Genomic DNA, 19,896 nt, shown 5'->3' with positions numbered 1-19,896 from the left:
GATTTTGATATCTGCAGGGGTCCTGGAGCCAATCTCCCGTGGATACAAAAGGATGATTGTATATACCACATTTTCTTTATCCATTCATCTCTCAATGGACATTTGGGTTGCTTCCATATCTTGGCTATTGTAAATAATGCTGCAATGAACCCGGGGTTGCATATGTCTTTTTAACTTAGTGTTTTTTTGTTTTCTTTGGATAAATATCCAGAAATGAAATTGCTGGATCATACAGCAGTTCTATTTTTAACTTTCTGAGGAACCTCCATACTGTTTTACATAATAGCTACACCAATTTATACTTCCGCCAACAGTGCACAAAGATTTCTTTTTCCTCACATCCTCTCCAACACTCATTTTTTGTCTTTTTGATAATAGCCAGTGTAGCATATATGAGGTGATGTGTCATTGTGTGTGTGTTTTTTTTTTTTTTTTTTAGAAGATGTTGGGGGTAGGAATTTATTAATTAATTTATTTTTGCTGTGTTGGGTCTTCGTTTCTGTGCGAGGGCTTTCTCTAGTTGTGGCAAGCGGGGGCCACTCTTCATCGCGGTGCGCGGGCCTCTAACTATCGTGGCCTCTCTTTTGCGGAGCACAGGTTCCAGACGCGCAGGCTCAGTAGTTGTGGCTCATGGGCCTAGTTGCTCCGCGGCATGGGCATGTGGGATCCTCCCAGACCAGGGCTTGAACCCGTGTCCCCTGCATTAGCAGGCAGATTCTCAACCACTGCGCCACCAGGGAAGCCCTCATTGTGGTTTTGATTAACATTTCTCTGACGATTAGTGATGTTGAGCATCTTTTCATGCACCTGCTGGCCTACGGTTCTTTAGATATTTTTTGAGCGAACACTGTATTATAGGGCTATTTATGCGTGTGTTCAGAGAGTTCTCAGAAGACTTTATCTTGAACTTATTCAGAGTCCCAGAAGAAGTAGATGTAAAATCATAAATATGTATGTAAATATCAACAGCAGTATTTGTTCCATAATGATCTTAAAATTACTCTTTGGAAACTTCTCCCTGCAATATCTCAGCATAGAATTGCAATGAAGAGTTTTGATGTAAAACCAAATTCATACAGAAATTATGTTTTTAAGTATATTACATGCATCTAAAAAATCTAAAAATATATACTCTACATTTGAATATGTATCTGTTTTTGAATATAATGATATTCTTTGTTTTCGGAGCATTTTTCTTTTTTAAGCTCACTTAAAAAATAAATGAAAATGCTTAATATTCTCTGAAGCACATATTCTCATTATAGTTTTATTTCCAAAATTTTTATTTACTTTCCCTTCACCATTTCCCCCCCTCTCTTCTTTCTGCATGGAGGGAGGGTGTACATGTATAAAAATGATGGTCATGCTTGTATGAGCTGAGAAGAATGAAAAAAAAAGCATTTTTATTTTATTTCTTTTAAACCTCAACTTGGATTCAGTTTATGAGCACTGTGACAGAATGCCATTTCACTGTGTCACTTTGAATTCAGAATAACGTTATGCAACTTTATATATCTCTACAAGGCACAAGATATATATATATTTTTTTTTAAAGAAACAAACTATTCTTACTTTATACTTACGTCCTATTGCACTGAGGAAAGAATGAACAAATAAAAAGTACCCTATATGTTGCTAAGTATTATAGCAATAGAAACAATAACAAAATTAGGGTAATATAACTTAAAAAAATTTTTTGTCACATCGAAAAATTAGGCGATAAGTTACATTTAAAATAAGAGAGAGTAAGGTATTTTAAATTCAGCAATTTCATTCTTACATGAAAAGTTAAATGAAATACATTTTTAGTCAGTAGTTTTTATTTCCTACTGGATAAGTGAGAATAAATATATACTTATTGGATATAAATATAAAGTTTCATGAGTTAAAAACATTCAAGAATGGAAAATACATGTTTATTTATAGGCACACTGTGGTTTTCTTGTTACTGATTAAGAAATTTAGGCAATTAAATAGTGGGATGAATACTTAAATTGTACAAAAGAACAATTTTAATGTCTTGAATAATTTCTAAGCCAGTTCTGTGCTATTTCTACAAAATATCTATCTGGAACTAACAAGTAATGATATCTGTTTAAAATAAAGAACGGTAAAGTGATTTCCTATTTAGTTTAAAATAAGTAAACTTTTTTGGAATTAAAAAATCCTTACTATTTTGCTGTACTTGGCAATATTATTTCATTTCAAATAACCATAACTGTGACCACAGTGAATCCAAGGTGAATTATTTTCTTTTTCCTTAAAAACAAGAGCTAAAATATTTTATTCTTCACCAGAATTTTAAATAAATAGGCTAAACTCTCAACTGGTCTCATTGGACAATTTTATTTATGTCCCATTCGTCACTAAAACTCATTTTCTTTTTGACATCTCAAATAGCAGGGGAGTGAATTCACATCAAATGATTTGGTAGCATAGCACCATCATGTGGTTAATTTTTGAATAACTCTTAGAAAAAATAAAAAAATTAGGAATACCTTGTTTTATATAACCAAGCATACACCTCAATTTATTGTTTAAAATATTCCTGTTTTTGTCATACAAACATGAAAATTTCAAAGAAAAATACGTGGTGTTTGTTTCTGTAAATATTATGCTCCTGTTTTTGTAAATACTTATCTTCATCTTCTTTTTAAACATCTCACTTCCCTAGTCTCATCAACTCTCAACTAGCCCCCAAGTTGACATAACAAATGAACATTGTTTACTGCCTTGTAGACATTTCTAACTTGTGTGTGTTAGTCTTTTCACATTCAAAATGTCCAAAGCTGAATTCCTTGTCTTCTCCCAACCAAAGCATGCCTGTTCACATTTTCTCCTTCCTGGATAAGGCCCTACTTCCTCTCCAGTTCCTTAAAGCAGAAATCTAGGCTTATTCTTATGCTGCTTCCATTACCATGAACTCCCCTTTCCGAATAGGACTGGAAGCCTGATCACTGATTCCTTCTGAACTTGGATTAAAATTACCCTTTCTGCTCTTCATGGGTTGACCTACAACAATCCTTGTTACTCTTTTCCACCACTTCAATGGCTATTTTCTGAACCACACACCTTATGTTCATCCATTTACTTTATGAGTGAATGGTTGAAACCTACATCTGTTTATTTTACTCGCACTCCTAATCTGTTTCTGACTCCTATCACTAGTAAGATAAAGAGCAAATGGTATATTTTCTATTATCATCTTCTTCATACACACACACACACACACAGACACACACTCACACACATATTCACCTGCTACATTCCAACCACACCAAACTCATTGCAATTTCTACGGAAGATGCTGTGCTATTCTTCCTTCTGCATAGAAGGCACCACCCTACATGAGCATTTCTATTAATTTTTTCCTGTTCTTTAACATGGCTCTCACTCATGTCCCTCACCAAAGAATTCCTTGAGTACCTCAGGGAAAGTTGATCCCTCCTTACTTTCTTCCCCAAATGTTACCATTTCTGTCCAAGCACCTGTGAGACTTAAAGGTACTCATATTCTAAATGCATCTGCTTCTTTCTACTATAGTTTAAGCCCCTAAAGATACTTTGCCATATCTATATCTGTGTCGCCATGATAAAGGAAATGCTTAAAATATACAGGGTGTTTAAATTTCTTTTAAAAAAAAATCATGTTGGTTTATTGTTTTAATTTCAGATGCAATACTTTTCTTAGTATTCACATACCATGCAGAGTTCAACATGTTTTTAAAGTATTTAGAAAAATATTGCTTTACTGATTATATAAATGAGAAATATGAAGCTCATTGGAGAAAAGTAAATTTTTCAAGACTACACAACTTGCAGTAAATTATAGAACATATGTGAAAAGCATATACTTTCAACTATTGTGAAGAACAATATATATTAGAAGGTAAAATGTGAGAGTGGACATTCAAGAAGTTAAAAAGAATTCCCCCTCCCCCGATGGCCATGACTTACACTGCATGTGCCTATAAAACGTATATCTTGCTTAGGCATTAGTAACAGTTGATGAAATCTTTTCTTTCTTAGGGAAAATATCACCACAAGCACTCAAATAAAAGCACTAGGTGTTCTTCCAATTCTTTTTTTTTTTTTTTTTTTTTTGCGGTACGCGGGCCTCGCACTGTTGTGGCCTCTCCCGTTGTGGAGCACAGGCTCCGGATGCGCAGGCCCAGTGGCCATGGCTCACGGGGCCCAGCCGCTCTGCAGCATGTGGGATCTTTCCAGACCGGGGTATGAACCTGTGTCCCCTGCATCGGCAGGCGGACTCTCAACCACTGCGCCACCAGGGAAGCCCCCAATTCTTTTTTATTTTGTTTTATCTTAGTTACTGAATTTGTTGCAAAAATTATTGTCACTGAAATATGGCTTAGAAACGATGCCATGATTCTTAAGTTAATTCATTAAAATTATCAAAAATTTGCAGTTCTTCACAAAAACCTAGAGTTGATAACTTGCCCACAGAAAAATTAAAATCATTTCTAGTAAATAGTTCTGTAAAAAATTTTTTAGAGATAAGGTATATTAATTATATGTTTCTTCATTTTAATATTTTTACTTGACAGACACTTTTTGTCTGGTAATTCTATTGTTCTTTTAAGCTTTTAAAATTTTAGAACTGAAATACTGTTAAAATTTGTCAAAACTAAAATCTACATTTTAAAAATGGCCACATTTCACTGTTTCCCCTTTATGATAGGGGCATTCTCATCTGATAATGTGACAACTTTTCTCCATCAGATAACTGCTTGACATTTTTTGTATGTGTGACACTGAGTTGAATTTCTTCCTCAGTGATGACGGGATATACCAGACCCTCCCATAGCTCCCTCTCACATAAACACACACGCATTCTTCCCCATCTACCCCTGACACACACAATACACATCTGTCTTCCAAGTTTTGGATTTTTCCATAGCACTTATTACCACTTGGGATGCTACCATTTGCTTATTTATCTTATGTCCCATTACACTATTTTCCTCATAAATCTTACCACTAACAGAAAAGTATTATTTACTTATTATTCATTCTGGTTCTCCCTCTCTCTCAAAAAAAAATGGACTTAATTTAACTCATGAACCAAGATATCCTCAATTCCTACTGTGACAAAATAAAATCTACTCAAATATTTGATTCAATTTATGCAGAATTAAATTGAATAAATCAATTAAAGAAGTAGGTACAGACATCATCTATGGATGATTTAATATGAGACTTGAGTAGTGGTAGAGTTTTAGACTAATTTATTAGCTAATAGGAAAGTCTAGCAAGGAGTAAATGAATTGACTACTGTATTGTTAAAAAAATTAAGTTTGAGGAACTTGATTTTCCTTTAAAATGATGCTTGATCTGAAAGTCTTATCTTTATAGTTCAGCCTCGTATCATAAACCTCCCTTACAAGAGCTTGTTCCTAGTGTCTTTTTATCTTTGTTCAGCCTGGTATAAATCTGCTTTCTTGTTGATTGTCTTGAAAAGCATCTTCTCTTTCAGATACATTTACAGCCTTCAGTTATTTGGGTTCATTGACAATTTTCCTTTCCATTCACTGTTAAGACCTATGGTATGACTGAGAGAGTAGAGTCATTTCTAAAGGACACATTTTGTTAAGAGTGAGGACTCTACTGTGATGGTGAAAATGGTACACGTTCATCATAAAAAAATGAACCAGTAGAGAAGAGCAGAAAGTAAACAGCGATGAAAGCACAAGCAGTTGTGGGTCAGAGCATAGTATATGTGAGTCTTCTGCTCAGGGTCTTCCAGGCTGAAATCAAGGTGTAGGCCGCTGCTGCGACTGATCTGAGGCACAGAGTTTTTTCCCAAGGTTACTTGTTTTGGCAGAACTCATTTCTTTACGGCTTTATGACTGTGGGCCCTACTTTTTTGCTGGCTGTTGGTCAAGATCCAGTCTCAGTTCCCAGAGGCACCCCAGGCACTTGTCAGGTGGGCTCCTATATCACAAATTTACTTCTTCAAGGCCAGGAGATCATCTGTAGTACCTCCTTCTACTAAGGCTCACATGATTACATCAGACCCTTCAAGCAAAATCTCCCTTGTGGTTAACTGAATGTTAAGTGATTAAAGACCCTGATTATATTTCAATCATTTATTTTTCCATAAAACTTAACAAATTCAAGGGGTGATATCCCATTCGGTTCAGAGGCCCGTCACACACTCAAGGGCAGCAAATTTTACAAGAGATTATAGAAGAGATTATTTTGTCCTTGGGGGTGAGAATTTTGGGGACACCTTGGGAATTCTGTCTACCAAAGCTACTTTTCAAATTCCTCAAAATATAACTCTAGCTCTCCATTTTCACTCAACATTTTCTGGAAACATGATGAGGCCTGGAAGAGCACAGGGAATTATTCTTTTGTATTTTATGCCAAAAATTGCTCATCCCTCTTTGAAATGAGAAAATATTTTGTTACTTGAATATTTTATGTAGTTTTTCATGGACCTCAGCAAAGTAAAAGCAGAGAAAGTGGCTAAAAACAAAGAATCAGAAAGATTATATCTTGCCCAATTTTTTCCTTTTATATTCTAATGAACAATTAAATATATCCTACTCCATTTCTTTTTTAAATTTATTCATTTATTTGGTTGTTCCAGGTCTTAGTTGTGGCTCGCCAGCTCCTTAGTTGCAGCAGGTGGGCTCCTTAGTTGCAGCATGCGAACTCTTAGTGGCAGCATGCATGTGGTCTAGTTCCCTGACCAGGGATTGAACCTGGACCCCCTGCATTGGGAGCATGGAGTCTTAATCACTGCGCCACCAGGGAAGTCCCTCCATTTCTTCACAGTTTAGGTTTCTTACTGTACGACTCCCTACGTTAAAATTGTTTCCTGAAAATCCTGGTTTCACTAACCTTCCTTTATCGAAACGTCCTGAGGACAAAGGAACTACTCAACTAAATTCTATTTAATCAATCATTTTCTTACTTTTCTAGAAAGGTTCATAAAACTGGATGCACCCCAAGCAGTACCACAAAATTTTCTATTTATTGTGCGAGAGCTAAATTATTTCCACTTCATAATAATGGATTTCTGTTATGGAATATGATTCATTTCCTAACAATAATAAAAAATCCTGTTTTTTCTATACTTGTTTCAGATAAGAGGATTTTTGTTGATTACAAAGTTAGATGAATTTCATTCCTCGGCGCCATCCCACCCCACCTCCTCCACAAAGAGTGGTGGGTAGTCTGTCAGATGAGTCGGATAAAGTCAATTAGAGAGAGATTGGTATTGATTTTTGTTTTTGCTCTTTCTGAGCTATCCGGTTTTATACAATGGCATTGCCTAAGGGCCAGGGTCACGAAGAAGTAAGGCCCTCTAGGATATTATTATGGCATTTCTCCTACAATTTTCTTCAATTGTTTGATCACTGCAGGAGATAAGTTTTCAGTCATAAAAGAACATCTGTATGTACAGATAGTTTCTTTCATCTCACTCTTTATCACCCTGCCCACTAAATATTTGTCTGCTGTGACAGGTCAGGAGTTCTTAAAAGGCATAGATTATGTCTAATCTCCTAAAACAAAATATAGAAAAGGTTTTGGAATTCTCCCTTCATTCCTGGGTTTGAAATGGACTCCAAAGTGGGAAGTCAAGTCCATCAGAGAGCAGTGACATGTTAATTAACTAGGTAAATAAAATTGAGATCTTGTCTAGAAAGAATTTGCCTAATCCTACAGACAATCAGAAACATTCCGATGTCTAGGAGAAGTACAGAGGGAAAGGATGAACAATTGGTACTAATTTCTACATTTTAAGAGAAGTTAATTCTGGGCCAAAGAAGGGGGTAAGTATCAGTCAAGGCAGCTCAAATAGCCTTCTAGGCAAAAGGACCTGACATGATAAAATCAAAATCGTCTTACACTAGAAGTTAGGGGTAACTATGATAAAAAATTGTATTGTTTAACATTCATCGAGATGGCATTTAGAGTTTACAAAACACGAAGTATATTTCTATATGTCCTTTAACTTAAACTAGCTTGTACAGCTTATAAATTATACATCACTCAGGTATCTCTTATGGCACCTGATTTCTCTTGAATACATCAAATGATGGGGGACTTACTACTTATTCAAACAACTCAGTCATTAAACAAGATGGCAAACCTTATTTATCTTTGCCTCATTCTGTCCTCCTGGAATGTATCCCAGGTCTTACCACCATGTAGGCAATCAACACTTTTTAAAATTAATTTAGTTTTGAATGGTTTCGTTTGAGATTTCTTCTTTTTTTAGCTTAAAGTTGCCATGTTTAATAATTTATTGTTAATTTCCCATTGAGAGACTTATATTCAATATTTGTAAAGGTTTATCCTTTTTTGTCTCTGTCTTCTTCATTCCAGGATTAACATTCCAAGTAATGGTAACAGTTTTGCATTTTTGGTTTGAATAATATTTTGTTACCCTATTTTGTCAATTGGTTGGCTTTTCTTGAGCCTGATCCTTTAACAAAACACTGTAGTCAAACTGTGGGCTGATCAAAACAGTAGCATCATCATCTCTTTTTCCAGATATTATGTTTCTGTCTGTTTAATCAACAGTCCCAATATCAACCATGACATATTAGTCAATAACTTTACTTATATTGCTTTAAGACAAATGAAAAGTCTTAGCAAGAAGACAGAAATTGAAGAAAATCAGTATTCTATGTAAACAGGTATGAGCTGAATAAATAAAAATATAAAAACTAAAAGAAAGCATTGAGTCCAAGGCAAAGAAATACATGAATAAAAATTGGACAAATTAAACAAAATAAGGGGAATGATTACAGGGAAGATAAAGATAGATCCCCCTGAGTGAAAATTACTGTGAAAGAAACTTAATGTCAAGTCCAAGAAGTGTTACTGTTTGCTATAATAAACTTATAGATTTGTGAGTTTTTAAGGATTTCACAGTGATTTTCTTTCTTTTCTTTTCCCTTCTTCACTGGAAAAGCATAAAACAGCAATCTTGTCCTTAAAAGAGAGAAATATACCCACTTTATTTCCCTCAGGTGTACTGAGGCAAAAAAGAGATATGTTGACACAGCAATTAGCACATCATGGGAGTCATACCAGAGGGAATTAATTTAGAAAACAGAAACTTCTAAAGGTCCCAGAAAATCACTATGTTAATTAACTATTAATGTTAATGTTAATGTTAATTTCATGTCTTAGTTTGTCATAGGTGATTAGAAGAGCACAGCCAGTGACCTTAAAGTTTTCATTTTAATAAAGCACTACAGCAACAACATATTTCTGTAATATAATATTTCCAGTTATTGGGAACATAAAACTAATATTCAGAAAAAGGTAAATATAAGCAGTGTAAAGTGAAAAATCAACGATCAGTGACTCCAAGGACAAATTACAACCAAATATTTTGTCTCATGTTGTTCTTTAATCCTATATGTTCAAAGCCTTAATTCTTGGTCATATATCCTGATCATGCATTACCGTGCCTACTAATTCTATGTGTAATGCTGACAACACAAAGGACCAAAACTCTGGATATAGTCCTTGGCAGCAAAAATACCTAGACATTAAAAGTATTCAATAGAAAAGGATATTATTGTCAAAATAATAAAATTTGTCCAAGAAAAAAACATAGTTTGCTACACCAAATTTTTAGCTGGAATCTAAAAGTATCATTTCAATTTTGTTGTACTTTTAATTACTGCTTAATTCCACCAGATGTCAGTACTGGATAAGAGCATCCTTAATAGGTACTTGATCTCCTGCAGTTGTAACCACTCACGTGAAAGGAATAAGCCCTATCTAGTACATATGTGTGCATGTCATTTAAATGTATGCAGCTGATGACATGTACAAGTTACCCAGACACTTCTACAACTGGTCGACTCTTAAAATGTTTAACTTGTACTTCCCTTACCCACTAATTATTAAAGGAAAATGACCATTTGATATTAACTTGCAAATTACTCTGTCCACCATCGTTGCCACATCCTATATGAATGTATCTCCTCACTTTTGATTTGTCCTCGCTACAGCCATTGGATTTTGAAACAAAGAAGGCTTATACTTTTAAAGTAGAGGCCTCCAACCTGCACCTTGACCACCGGTATCACTCTGCGGGCCCTTTTAAGGACACTGCCACAGTGAAGATCAGCGTGCTGGATGTGGGCGAGCCGCCGGTTTTCAGCAAGCCCCTCTACACCATGGAGGTTTACGAAGACACTCCAGTTGGGACCATCATTGGCGCCGTCACTGCCCAAGACCTCGATGTCGGCAGCAGTGCCGTAAGGTAAGAAAAAGAAACGTTTTCTTTTCTGTGTCAGAAAGAGAAAGAAAATAAAACAACACTCTGACCAGGCTTGCATGAATTATTTAGAGAATACAATGCTTGAAAATCACTTTACATAGTAAGTATAAGAATAGAAGAAAAAACATAGGATTTAAACAAAAACATCTGATATCAATCCCTGCAACAGGGTTTAGTAGTGACCTGATGTTAGGCTTGTCACTCATGCTGGTCAACCTCAATTTTTTTATCCACAAAAGGGATTTAATAGTAAGCCTAAAAGGATGATTCTCACGAATAACGATATTAAGATACTTTCACAGTGCCTGAAATATCATAGATATATAATACATTTTTCAATTATTCTAAAATCTCTGTCCCTTACCCAAAGTTAGTGCTTGAAAAAGATTGTTTTACCGTTTTAAATTTGCAGCTCATTTTTTCACTGTGGCAGTTGTATATGCTGATGGAAGCATAATTAGAGTTAGTCTTAAGGTAAGAGGCATTGTGGAGTTGCTCAAAGCCCAGACTTTTCAAGAAGTTCCTTACTGGCATAAGGCTGCTTGGTAGTGAGTCAACAAAGCAATCGATGGAATAAGAAAGAGTAAGAAAATACCCCCACCCCCGCCATAAATGCCACTTGCATTGCTGAAACATGGTGGGATTCCCTTTTCCTCCCTTATAAATCGATCCTACAACGTATTTTGAGACTTGTTCTGATTCAACTTTGCTTCCTCTGTATGCTTAATCCCTTCCAGGTGCCCACGTGCCTACAAGAACGGGGTGGGGGGGGGAGGAAGAAATTAACATACGTACAAAACAGGAACAGACTCATAGACTTTGCGGTTGCCGATGGGGAGGGGTGTAGGGGAGGGAAGGACTGGGATCTGGAATTAGCAGGTGCAAACTAAAAGGAGAGAGAGAGAGAGAGAGAGACGTGATTTGTTCCAAATCTTCTAACTCTAAAGGGTTGAAGCTTATAGTATGCAAAATCCAAACCAAAGAACACATTAAGTAGACTTTTAAAGCAAAACACCACTCTGTCGACATAGGAAAAATACATAGACATATATCTCACAAGATTTTAAGCCATGGGGTAATTAATGGTTAAAAAAAAAAAAGCATCCTTTCAGCGGTATTCTCAACACATTCATAGCACAGAGAAAAATTTCAGGATATGGCTTGAGAGCATGAAAGCTCTGCTCTTTGTATTTGTCTGAATCCATCCCCCAAAGTCGCCTGAACACTTTCCTTCTTGAAGCATGTCTGTGATCAAGAAAGAACTAAAAAACCACATTTGTCTTGGGAAAGGGAAGAAAAAGAACAATTATTGAGTGCCCCTACATGTCAGGTTGAATGCTGACTCATTTCCTCATTGGGTTCAAGTTGTTCTACATGCTCATATTACAGCATGATTCACTGTCAGTTAAACTCCAGAGAAGTCTATTTATTACCAGTGTTCACAGGGCCATTCTCAAGAATCTGCTACGTTAGTAGTTGTTATACATTAATCTGTCATCATTCATCAATCTTGTTCCTGAACACCCTGAGTGTGCTGTTGGTCATTGTGAAAGTGGAAAATGCCTGCTGAGTGGATTCATAGGTAATTTCAAGAATGTAAACAGAATGGAAGAAATATTGAAGGCTGTAAAAAAGTAATAAAAAGGTAAATAAACATGGATTGAAATTCTCTACAGTTCAATAGATGAGAATTGTGGGACATAGTGGGACACAATATCTTAGGGAAAATGCTAAGTTGTTTAATTTACTATATGTACTATTTTTTATTTTGCTTTATTTTTATTTTATTTTATTTTTTTGACTGCATTGGGTCTTCATTGTTGCACGTGGACTTTCCCTAGTTGTGGCGAGCAGGGGCTACTTTTCGTTGCAGTGTGCGGGCTTCTCATTGCAGTGGCTTCTCTTGTTGCGAAGCCCAGGCTCTAGGCATGCGGGCTGCAGTAATTGTGGCTTGCGGGCTCTAGAGTGCAGGCTCAGTAGTTGTGGCATGGGGGCTCAGTAGTTGTGACTCGTAGATTCTAGAGCACAGGCTCAGTAGTTGCGGCTCACGGGCTTAGTTGCTCTGCTGCATGTGGGATCTTCTTGGACCAGGGCTCTAACGGCTTCTTAACCACCAGGGAAGTCCATATGTTCAATTTTGTATACTGATAATAGCAAGATGAGGTCGAGATATGAATAAAATATTATTTTAATGAAATACTTTAAAACCAAAAAATTGGAGAGTTGAAAAGTAAAAAATACCACCCAGTAAAGGTAAGGTGAGAATTACAAACTTCTAAATATAAGAAAATGATTAGATCAAGACCCTGGTGTGAAGAATAAAAGAAGGCTACATTTTAGAGAAATTGTCCAGGTACAAGCCTATTTTCTTTATCTATTTGTTTGTTTGTTTTTGATGTCACAGAAACTAGTGTCTGACAAGTGCTACTTTATGTGAAATGAAATAGTATCCCCAGTCTTTTTTTCTAATGGGCAGCAGCCTGACTCACTGAAGCTGCAGACAGAGATGGATTTAATTGATCCCCGTGAGGGGTTGTCAAAAGACAGAGGAGCTTTTGAATCAACATGAAAGTTGTCTTACTTTCATTTTCTTGGAGTAAACAATAAACTTGAATCATGTCAGTTGAGGAATGTGGGGTATGGATCATCTCTTCTTGGTCTGAAAGCATGTTCGCTCACTTAAGAAAGATAGTAAAAATATGTTATAAAAAATAAGCATCAAAATGACAAGTTACTTGGCATGTGTAGGTATGCTCTGTTTGTTTTGTCTTCCTTTGCTTTACTGCATTTACTGCTCTGCATTACCCTTTTCATAGGGTTATTGTGGAAGGTATTAATTTAAGATTAGGTTATTCCACACCACTGGGTATTTTATAAATATTATTACTTCATCATCACTGAGCACAGCAAAGAGGCAGAAAGCAATGACATTAACCAGGGATTGCAAAACCTTAGAAGAAAGGTTCAGTTAGGTGTAATGCCCCCAAATATACCGTATCCTGTCCCCTCTTGTTGTGAGCTTAATTTCTAGTTATTGTTTCCTTTGTGTTTCTAGCCTTTGCCTTTAGATGAACTGATTTCCTATCTCTAATATTCTATATCCTTTGACACTCTTATTATATAGTTCATGGGAATGATTTCTAGTGAGTCCAATAGGAGTATAATGAGTGTACTTACCATTAGTGAGGTGGGGCACTCTCTTAAGAAATGAAATTTAAAACAGGTGACTATTTAGTTACATTGGAAATTAATATTTGTTTTGGATATAAGTGATTTAAGTTACAGAGAGATTTCAGTGGATAATTCTGCTCAGTATGTGCTATTTTTCTTTTGTTCCAAATATTTAAAAATCTTAGTTATCCTATGAATGAATTTCAAAATAAAATTTAATCAAAGTATTTTTCTGTATAAAATGAGAAAATGGACAATTCCATTCTAAACCTACTCCATGTAAGATGGGTTGGATAAGAGACTGATAAAGTAAACTAAAATCTATTTTATGTATATAAACGTCCATGTGTAAATTATTATAGTATTTAGTAGAACAATTGAATGGTTTATTTTTCAAGTTACCTCCTTTTGTTTGATGATATGTCCAACCAAAACCCATCACGTAATATCAAGTAGTGAAATTGATTAATACATAGAAAACCATTATTAATTATCATAAGTAATACATAAAATAATTAATAACTGGTTGTTAAAACATAAATGTCTAAATGAGTCCCACTTAAAATTATCTTATATTCCATATCTGGTCTGTACTTTCCATATCTGGTCAATGCACTTTTGGAAACATTTTTGTATCACTTGAAATTGATTTTTTCATCGTGGATTAGGAGGCTATCAGAGTAGCTGATTTTCATTTGAGGGCCCTTTCCAATACACCAGAAATCTTGTTTTGTGGACAAAAACCTAAGCTCAAATACAAAACAAGCTTAGAGAATGAGAAGAAACAGAGGCCCCACTTATCAAGTGATATCCTAGAGCAACACATATAATTTACTTTAAATATTAATTAAATGAAATGGTAAAAATTAAAAACTTGAAAACTTGCTCGCTTTCTATTTTTCTCCTATTTAACAAGATTTTTGTAGGAATTAAATGAGGTATCGGTATAAAATGTTTTATTTTTAAAATTTTTTATAGATTGTATATTTTTTAGATAAGATTAGGTTCACAGCAAAATTGAGAGAAGATACAGAGATTTCTCATATGCCTGTTGCCACCACACATACATAGCCTCCCCCTTTAGCAGCATCCCCCATTGGAGGGATACATTTATTGCAGTGATGAACCTACATTTACATCATAATCATTCAAAGTGTATAGTTAACTTTAGGATTCACTCCTCGTGTTGTACAGTCTGTGAATATATTTATTATGACACGTATCCATCATTGTAATATCATACAGAGTATTTTCACTTCCTTAAAAATCCTGTGAGCTCTGTTTATCCCTCCCCACACCAATTCCTGACCTTTTCACTGTCTCCATAGTTTAGCCTTTCCACAGTGTCATATAGTTGGAGTCATACAGTATGTAGCCTTTTCAGATTGGCATCTTTCTCTTACTATTTACATAAAGCTTTCTCCATATCTTGTCATAGTTTGATAGCTCATTTCTTTTTAGTGCTAAAATGTATTCTGTTGTCAGCATGTACCACAGTTTATTTATCCACTCACCTACTGAACATCTTGAGTGTTCTTTAAGTCCTAGGAATCACTAATAAAGCTGCATAAATATCCATCTACAGGTTTTTAACCTGGACATAAATTGTCAGCTCCTGTGTGTCAATTCCAAGGAGTGCAATTACTGGATCAGATGACAAGAGTATATTGAGATTTGTAAGAGACCACCAAACTATCTTCCAAGGTGGCTGTGTCATTTTGCACTCCCACCATCAATGAATGAGAGCACCTGTTGCTTCACATCCTTGACAGCATTTGGTGTTGCTGGTGTTCTGGATTTTGGTCTTTCTATTAAGTGTGTAGTGGTACCTTATCGTTGTTTCAATTTGCATTTCCCGGATAACATATGATGTGGAGCATCTTTTCATGTGCTTATTTGCCATTTGTATCAATATATGTTCTTTGGTAGGATGCTTGTTAAGGTCTTCCACCCATCCTTTTTTTTTTTTTTTTTTTTTTTTGCGGTACGTGGGCCTCTCACTGCTGTGGCCTCTCCCGTTGTGGAGCACAGGCTCCGGACGCGCAGGCTCAGCGGCCATGGCTCACGGGCCCAGCCGCTCCACGGCATGTGGGATCTTCCCGGACCTGGGCACGAACCCGTGTCCCCTGCATCGGCAGGCGGACTCTCAACCACTGCGCCACCAGGGAAGCCCCTTCCACCCATTTTTAATTGGGTTGTTTGTTTTCATATTGCTCAGTTTTAAGAATGCTATTTTTTTCCAGTGCATACAAATAAGCAACAAAAGGTTTGCCTTTCTTTCATATTCTCAACTACAGATACAATCTCATTGTAAAAAAGAGATTATGATGGATGCATTACTTGTTAAGAGCATGTATGAAGCTTATACATACTCAATTGTCTCACTGAGTCTAACTTGCACTGAGTTTCTGGACAATGGTTACCTGTGGATGACAAGGAGAGATTACAGATATGCAAACCTGAAATATTATAAAACTCAGGACTAGAATTAAGAAATATGAAAATGAGGGTCATCAAAACTCTACTTTTCTCTTTACCTTTGTTCACAGAATTAAATTCCATCCAATTAAAACAGCATCTTACCTTCTATTTCATGGCCTTCATCCTAGACTTCTGCCATTTTAGGTGGCAAAACCACATGCATCCTCATTGCTATTCTAACTCACTTCTCTTTCTTCTTATCAGTGTTGTCTTTTACACATCTATCATATTCACTAAAGACACTATATAACTCTATCATGGTATTTGTCATTTTTAGCTTATTGCATAAATATATATTTACTTTTTTAACCACCATCTTCAAAACCAGAAAATGAAAGGGTGTTGGAGAGTTAAGAATATTTCCTTGTTCTTTAAAATACTATATGCAAAATTAATTTAATTTTAAAATTTTCTTGATGTATTTATCCTAATATATAAAGCAACTGGTTAATGAAATGTAGAATGTTTATGTATGTTTATGTGTGCATTTATAATTTTTACTTGATTATAAGCAGATCTAGACCTAGACCTAGATATATAAATATAATAGGTCTTTTTATTTTGTAAGGGTCTGTAGACCAGGGTATTTGGATATAATCTTTATAGGTCTTAATTTCTGCTATTTTATCACAATGTAGTCAGGGATATACTTTTCTTTTTCTTCTTTTTTTTTTTTGTTGGTAAAATGGCCTTTTGGTTCCTTAGCTTCTATAAATAGAATTAATGGAAGCTAAATGCTATCAGTGCATTTGCAAGTAGACATTATACAAAATTCAACTTCAAAAAATAATTCTCTCTCTCTCTCTCTCGAGTCCTAAACTCTAAGTGTAGCACAGTTGTGAAAAAGTCAAATAGGGCAAACTCCCCACATGTTAACATGTTTAGCTACTACTGCAATGTCTAAATTCCACACTCCTTTTTATTTTTTTCCTGTAGTTTCTTTGAAATATTTTATAATATAACTTTCTATCTGCTTTTTCTTTCCATATCTACCATTTGTACACAATATCTCTATTCTTTTTATTGTACATTCTTTGCATTTTTTATCTACTTATGTTCTCTATACATTTTCAAATGATCTAAAAATTTACAATATTTCTTTCAGTGGTATTTAGTCCTAGCTGTTGTTAAATGCCAGTGGTTATCCCCACTTAGAATTAATTAAGTAATTCATGAAAGATAGTTTCTGATAAAGAGATGAACACGTTTTTTGTAAGGTGAGCTTTAAAAATGCTTTCTTATGTAGAGTCCAGTTACTTCTTTGGTATAACTCTAATTACTCGTTCAAATTCTAGTTTCTATTATTTAACAGAGAGCAAAATAATTTATTCTTATGGCTTGTTCTCTTATGGTACGCGGGCCTGTCACTGTTGTGGCCTCTCCCGTTGCGGAGCACAGGCTCCGGACGCGCAGGCTCAGCTGCCACGGCTCTCGGGCCCAGCCGCTCTGCGGCATGTGGGATCCTCCCAGACCAGGGCACGAACCCGTGTCTCCTGCATCGGCAGGCGGACTCTCAACCACTGCGCCACCAGGGAAGCCCGTTATGGCTTGTTCTCTTAAAAAAAATACTGAAAGTTCTGATAGCAATTGGGAAAAAACATTTTACCCATAAGGTTATATAGGTATTAAGATAAAATTGTTAATCCTTTTTGAGTACTGCTTACCTTATCTCTTTCAGTTAGCATTCACATTGTGAATATTTGCAAGAGACACATCTGGTAAAGGACTTTTCTCCAAAATATACATTCTTAAAAGTCTAAGATGAAGGAGATGAAATAGAGGATGAGAAACTATTTTAATTGGAGGGAATAGAATTGTGGCACAAAGGTAAAGAAAAGAGTTGAGATTTGGTAAACCTCATTTTCAGATTTTTTTTAATGCTAGTTCTGAGTTGTTTAATATCAATGACTTGATTTGCATATCTGTAATCTCTCCTTAATCTTCCTGCTTAACCATTGCCCAGAAACTCAGCAGAAGCCACTTCCAGTGAAACAATTGACGATATGTAAGCTTCCTACAGGTGCTTATCAAATTATTTATCCATCAGAATCTCCTTCTTACGATGGGATTGTATTTGCAGTTGAACAATATTAAAGAAAGGAAGTACTTTTACTAGTATACTCTGCTTATTTTGTTTGCACTGGAGAAAAGAGCATTCCCTGTACATTTATACCAACTGAATGTTTAAGAGTAACTCATTTGAGAAGTTGTTGATGGAGAATTTAACTTAATTGTGGAGAATGAGAAATTCCTTTGTGAATAAACTTATTTTGTTTTCCCCTTTGAATGATGTATTCATTGATGATCAACATAAGAGGAGCTATTGCAAGGAACATGTACCAAGATGAACAAGTTTACTCTTGTTTGCTTCAGTGGCAATTAACTAACAACATATAGTGACATTGTAATAACTTATTTGTATGTGTCTTTGGGCTGATCCCTTTGGTCACAGTTCTTTAAACATCACAGCTATTATTTTACAGTGGTATAAACTGAGGCCCAGGAAGACCCAATCATGTCTTCAGTAAAGATGGAAAAATAATTTGAACATAAGCAGCCAGATTCTAAATGTCAAAATACTAATTGCTCTACTGCTAAAGGTTAATCTAAGTATATATCTGGGTTTTTGAGTTGCTTTGTAATTCTAGGATTGTTGAAAATACAAATAAATTCATAGTTTTTAGTAGCTTCTAAAAAAAAATAGAAGTTTAAAACAAGACAGTAAAAAATGTACAATATTTGATTCTTTAAGATATGATAACTATGGGCCTTATTATATACCTGCAAGAATTCTATACACTTACATAGGTTTCCCTGGTTTAAACCTTACAATAACTTTAAATCTGAAAAATGTTTAATTCAACTATGAGAAAATTGACATTGTTCAGGCTGGAAATATAGAAACAAAATGTACCGTTCTTTTGTTGACATTTTTTGTACATATGGAAAAAAATCTTATTACTTATTACCTTTCATTTTTCTAGACAACTACAAAGTCCTTATAAGATTTAGACATAACTAAGAATTTATTGACAAAATCCAGTGGATTTGTGATACAGATCTACAGCTCTAATTTTTTTGAGGATTGGATCTTGGTAGCCAATGATGAATTTGCTTTTATTTTAAGATATTTTATAGTATTCTAATGATACAGTGGCTGCGTGTCCAGATATTACGATGGTGAACTATTTTTGAGGCTATCTTGTTATGCTTCACATAGCTCCTAAGAATGAAGGAATGTCTAAGTCTGTGATCTTTATTACTGACTTAAATGTTTTGGGTTTACATTTTACCTGCTAGAGGTTAAGTTTCTTTGCTTTCTCTCAAAGTGCTGAGTGCTCTATGTAAGTGCAAATTTCATAGCTGTTTCCCTTCTCTCTATAATTTATATACATGCTCTTAGAGAATAGCCCTTTCTCACAGTTGTTTGAAATTTTTAAATTATTTTGATTTTTTAAAGATTAGTTACTTTAAATATATAATAAATAGATATAAATCCTTCTCCATGGAAAATATTGTAATAATCAGGATCCAGTTTATAAGCTGCCCCATATTATTTAATAAGAGAATGTGAGTAATTTTCAGAGAAAAATGAGCTAAAGAGTAGATAATCACAGGAGAAAATGAAAAATCAGTTACCAGAAAAAGAAAAACCAAAACAAAACAGTAAATAAAAGTTTTCTTTCAAATATGGTGTCCATATTTGGGTATCAAATGGTAAATGACTCTAGTTAAAATGGCATCTTTCTTCAGAGACATTTGGCCGTGGCCTCCAGTGACAGTAAATAAATCCAACTTGATTAGGAACGACAGGCATTTGATTCAGTTCAAGGGAACAGTTGTGATAAAGCTATATAGAAAGACTTCAGAATAAATATGTCTAAATACTGAAAATATATAAAACAAATATTTCCATGTGTGAGTGTGATCAGGTCATTATTAAGAGGAAAAGTTAGATGTCCTTATAAA

At 35.1% G+C, this 19,896-nt stretch overlaps 1 protein-coding gene across 2 annotated transcripts in view; it reads left to right on the top strand.

Moving 5' to 3' along the window:
- The window catches only part of CDH12 (cadherin 12), a 406,688-nt gene that overhangs the window by 351,681 nt on the left and 35,111 nt on the right, over positions 1-19,896 (top strand). For both annotated transcript variants that reach the window (XM_027125363.1, XM_027125364.1), the window contains one exon: positions 10,004-10,257. In XM_027125363.1, coding sequence (XP_026981164.1) covers positions 10,004-10,257 — 254 coding nt within the window. The remainder of the gene's footprint in view (positions 1-10,003; positions 10,258-19,896) is intronic.

The sequence above is a fragment of the Aethalodelphis obliquidens genome, unplaced genomic scaffold, assembly GCF_003676395.1.
Source record: "Aethalodelphis obliquidens isolate GAN/ISIS:26980383/991018 unplaced genomic scaffold, ASM367639v1 scaffold29, whole genome shotgun sequence".
Classification (NCBI taxonomy): Eukaryota; Metazoa; Chordata; class Mammalia; order Artiodactyla; family Delphinidae; genus Aethalodelphis; species Aethalodelphis obliquidens.
The sequence above is the reverse complement of the archived record's forward strand: the minus strand, read 5'-3'. Positions and strand labels throughout refer to the sequence as shown.